We start from the raw sequence: 4,285 nt of genomic DNA, 5'->3' as shown, positions 1-4,285 counted from the left end.
ATTCCAGAAAATAAATAGAACAAGAAGGATATTCCAGAAAATAAATAGAACAAGAAGAGTATTCCAGAAAACAAACAAAAGTATTCCAGAAAATAAATAGAACAAGAGTATTCCACAAAATAGAATATATTCCAGAAAACAAATAGAGCAAGAGTATTCCAGAAAACAAACAGAACAAGAAGAGTATGGCAGAAAACAAATAGAAAAGAGTATTCCAGAAAACAGGAGAAGAGGAATATTTCAGAAAAATAAATAGAACAAGAAGAATATTCCATTTTGTGTCTACCCACTGAAAGTATAAAAATTACTGAAACAGGCTGGGCGTGGTGGCTCAAGCCTGTAATCCCAGCACTTTGGGACGCCAAGACGGGCGGATCACGAGGTCAGGAAATCAAGACCATCCTGGCTAACACGGTGAAACCCCATCTCTACTAAAAAAAAAACCAAAAACCTAGCTGGGCGAGGTGGCGGGCGCCTGTAGTCCCAGCTACTTGGGAGGCTGAGGCAGGAGAATGGCATAAACTTGGGAGGCGGAGCTTGCAGTGAGCTGAGATCCGGCCACTGCACTCCAGCGTGGGCGACAAAGCGAGACTGTCTCAACAACAACAACAACAACAACAAAAAAATTACTGAAACAAATCAGTTTTTCCTCCTGCCCTTCAAACAGACCAAACTCTAAACAACAGTGAAAAGTCATCAGTTGGTCTTTATGATTTTTTCATTTATGCTGTTGAGCTTCATTCTCAGAAACATGCTTCATAACACCAAGGTTTCTGGAGTCTTTTAGCCATGGACTCATTTGATTAGATAGAAACCCAATATATGATAAAGATAAATTTGCAGCTGCTCTGTTTGAAGGCAAGGTAGAGGCTGCCACTCATCCCAACAGGCCCTGCATCAACTCCCTGGCTAATGATGTGTATGAAGTCTTCTCCTGAAGCCTGTCCTCATCTGCACTCTTCTCTAGGATGACCCTAAGAGAATCTGGACGCTTACTCCTGTGGGAAATGTGATTCCTTCCAAGAATGGGTTGCAGATTATATTGACTCATATCCTTGATCTGCAGATAACGAACCTGATGCAAAGGAAGGAACTGGCCTTGTCTTTTCAAAACCATCATTTCCACAATATGTTCCAGAGAGTGAACCACAGATATTTGTGGTGGTTTATTAAATCCTAAAGGGGTGCTCATTTGGGGTAAGTATAAGATCTGCAATTTCATGTCCCAAACACACTTTCTGTATGAGCTGACTGGCGGCGATGAAGAGGAACTTCACACACGTGGAATGGTGGGACTGTGTGCTCAAACTCCCACTCACCGCCTCCGTTCTGGGACCGCTCCACCCATGTGAATGTGATGGCCCCTTCCCGGGAGCTCTCACTGAACCGCAGCAGGAAGGTCCCTGGCTGCTGGTCCTTCAACAGGGCGCGCTCTCGCTCCTTGCTGATGAAGCCCATGATGCACCTGGATATCAAAGAGACGGACGGAGAGGCTTTTAGTTCAATCATGATTTCCATTTTCATGCTAACCTACAAACCAAGAAAATGGCTGGAATGTGAGAAAAGAACCTACGGTAAAAAACGTAGACTATTTTAAAATCTACTGAGTTGTCACTTAAGGAAGCATTTCACTTAAACATGTATATAGTAAGGTTTTTTTTAAAAAAGAAGTATGAACATGTTGTCAGTAGGATGCTACAGATGCTCAACAAACATGTGTGGGATTGAGCCTTTTATTGTTCCTTGATTATTCTAAAGGCCACGAGAATGTCTGAATTTACACATCTTTTTTACTGGAGAGGAAGACCTAGGCAATATATTTTCATATTCTAGCCCGTCTGATCAAGTTAAAACTTTTGTTGAAATATCAGCGGATCCCTGCAATAAGCCAAGATAGGAATGATTTACCCAGTTAAAAGGGTTTTTCTTCCTTCCTAGGGGCCACATAGTAGGTGCTCAAAACATTTTTGTTGAGTGAATGAATGCATGAATGGTACTCAGAGTTGTTGTTTTCAATTTAGCTTTGCCAAGACATATATATGTACTAAGAATGTGTAAGGTTAATGTTATGAAGTTCTACTCTCCCAAAGCCCTGAACAGACAGCCTGGAAATGCGCACCTCCGTGAGATTCACACACGCCTAGTCAAATACTGAAGCTGGACTCAGGCCTTGTCTCAACCTCGCAGCACTAAAAATATGTTTCAAAATACATCTAGCAGTGGCCCTTACCCATCATTCCAGAGAGGAAGCAGGTGTTTTTTAATGAGTTCTAGGATGCTTTCAATCCAAAGCCAGAAGGGAAAATTTTTATCATTTATATTTTCCTGAAAGTATACAAATGCACACATTATGAACAAAAATCTAAAAACAGGACTTACCATGGTCCCTCCCACCATCATTTGTAAAGACTCCCCAGGTGCCAAAGATGCAACTATCCCATTCAGCACAGCAATGGGATTCCTCCCTTGGCAGGGAATATCAAGTTCCCTCCCTGCTGTTATCAGCATTCAGACCAGGAGCTCTCCAGAGCTCTCCATTTCCCTGGGCCGGGCTCTGCTTCCCTTTCCAAAGAGTAGCAAGCCAGCCCGGGGGTGACCTCCGGCGTGAATCACGGAAACACAAGCTGCCCTATGCTAGCAAAATCCAGCAGTGCAAGCTGGTCCACACTGTCTGGTGACCCCAGCAGATTCTAAATGTTCCCCACAGTGGGCCCCTCTGCTCGAGCAGGCCATTAAACTCGTCTGGCTGGTCAGGCTGCGCCACCCAGCCCAGAACATACATTTCACACAGAAATGGCTAAAATACTGCTGGGCAGGGGTCCAGTGTGAGTGAACAGAAGCCTCATTTCAGATATGAAAGAATGTTATCACTCAGGCAGGTGCTTCCTGTCAGACTCCTGCTCGGAGACCAACCTCCTGCACTGAAGAAAAGTAAACAACTTGCCCGGGGGGCTCCTTGGCCAGAGAAGAACAGGCCAAAATAAGCAAACAGTTAAGTAACTGTCACAGCAAGAAATATGAGAACCTCGACCGAGAGCAAAAAGGACTCAGAGAGCATAAAACCCAGACAGTCCTCACCTTACAAAACCTCGTCCACGGAATGAGACCATCGGGGCTGGCGTTAGGACCTAAACAAATAAAACCAGATTTTCAGCAAACAGAAACTGATTCTAAAGCTTTGGTTGGATGGATGGCTCCTGTATGTGCTCTTAAGGAAAAGAGCCAAACACCCAACAAAGATTTTATGTACTCAGTTGACATTTTTGGATACCTTAATGCCAAATTAACTGAGCAATTATAATACGTGCTATAAAAGGGTGGAATTTAAATGGTGTAAAATATGTGTATGTTGGTTTGAGTTTAACGGCAGGAAGGAATGGATGGCAGATTCCTGGGCACCACGATATGAGAGTTTTTAGGGAAAGTGGAAACATCACAAAGCCTTACCATCTGCTCTCTCCCTCCCCAGCCCCCCTTTTCCCTCCCTCTCCTCTAAAGAGAGGACAGTCCTTTTAATGTCCTGTTCATGTTACACTTCCTTCCACGACCATCAGCTGACGTTGCCTTTTGCACTAAATCAAAGGTGCTCTGCTGGGCCTCCAAGAGAAGCCTCCCTATCCAATGCCTCTTCCCACTGCCTTCCTCTGCTGCTCAGCAGAGCCCCCTCCCAAGCACCCTAGAGAATTTTTTTCAAAGTTCAATCTGTGCCCAAGATCACCCCTAGATCTTCAATGTAACTGATACTTGACTTCACAAGTTTATTTTAGACATTATTTATGCATTTCCCTCAGTTCTCCTCCAAATAGGACACGGGCTCAGGAAGTCTGATGCAAATCAAAAGCAAAGTGAGATAAATGAGAGGAAGAAGCCCAGGGGTTATCAGCTACACAAATTAAAGCAGCCCGGGTGAGAAGAGGTGGTAAGCCCATCATCTGTCTTCAAAGGGAACTACAAATAAGCCATTTCAGTTAGAAAAGATATCCGGCCGGGCGCGGTGGCTCAAGCCTGTAATCCCAGCACTTTGGGAGGCCGAGACGGGCGGATCACGAGGTCAGGAGATCGAGACCATCCTGGCTAACATGGTGAAACCCCATCTCTACTAAAAATACAAAAACTAGCCGGGCGAGGTGGCGGGCGCCTGTAGTCCCAGCTACTCGGGAGGCTGAGGCAGGAGAATGGCGTAAACCCGGGAGGCGGAGCTTGCAGTGAGCTGAGATCTGGCCACTGCACTCCAGTCCGGGCAACAGAGCAAGACTCCGTCTCAAAAAAAAAAAAAAAAAAAAAA

At 44.7% G+C, this 4,285-nt stretch overlaps 1 protein-coding gene across 1 annotated transcript in view; it reads right to left on the bottom strand.

Moving 5' to 3' along the window:
- The window catches only part of STAT1 (signal transducer and activator of transcription 1), a 51,363-nt gene that overhangs the window by 8,822 nt on the left and 38,256 nt on the right, over positions 1 to 4,285 (bottom strand). Inside the window, exons 19-21 of the mRNA XM_017869364.1 lie at positions 3,079 to 3,128; positions 2,231 to 2,325; positions 1,320 to 1,465 (exon numbers count right to left, since the gene is read on the bottom strand). Coding sequence (XP_017724853.1) covers positions 1,320 to 1,465; positions 2,231 to 2,325; positions 3,079 to 3,128 — 291 coding nt within the window. The remainder of the gene's footprint in view (positions 1 to 1,319; positions 1,466 to 2,230; positions 2,326 to 3,078; positions 3,129 to 4,285) is intronic.

This window comes from Rhinopithecus bieti, unplaced genomic scaffold, assembly GCF_001698545.2.
Source record: "Rhinopithecus bieti isolate Rb0 unplaced genomic scaffold, ASM169854v2 scaffold_5051, whole genome shotgun sequence".
Classification (NCBI taxonomy): domain Eukaryota; kingdom Metazoa; phylum Chordata; class Mammalia; order Primates; family Cercopithecidae; genus Rhinopithecus; species Rhinopithecus bieti.
The sequence above is the reverse complement of the archived record's forward strand: the minus strand, read 5'-3'. Positions and strand labels throughout refer to the sequence as shown.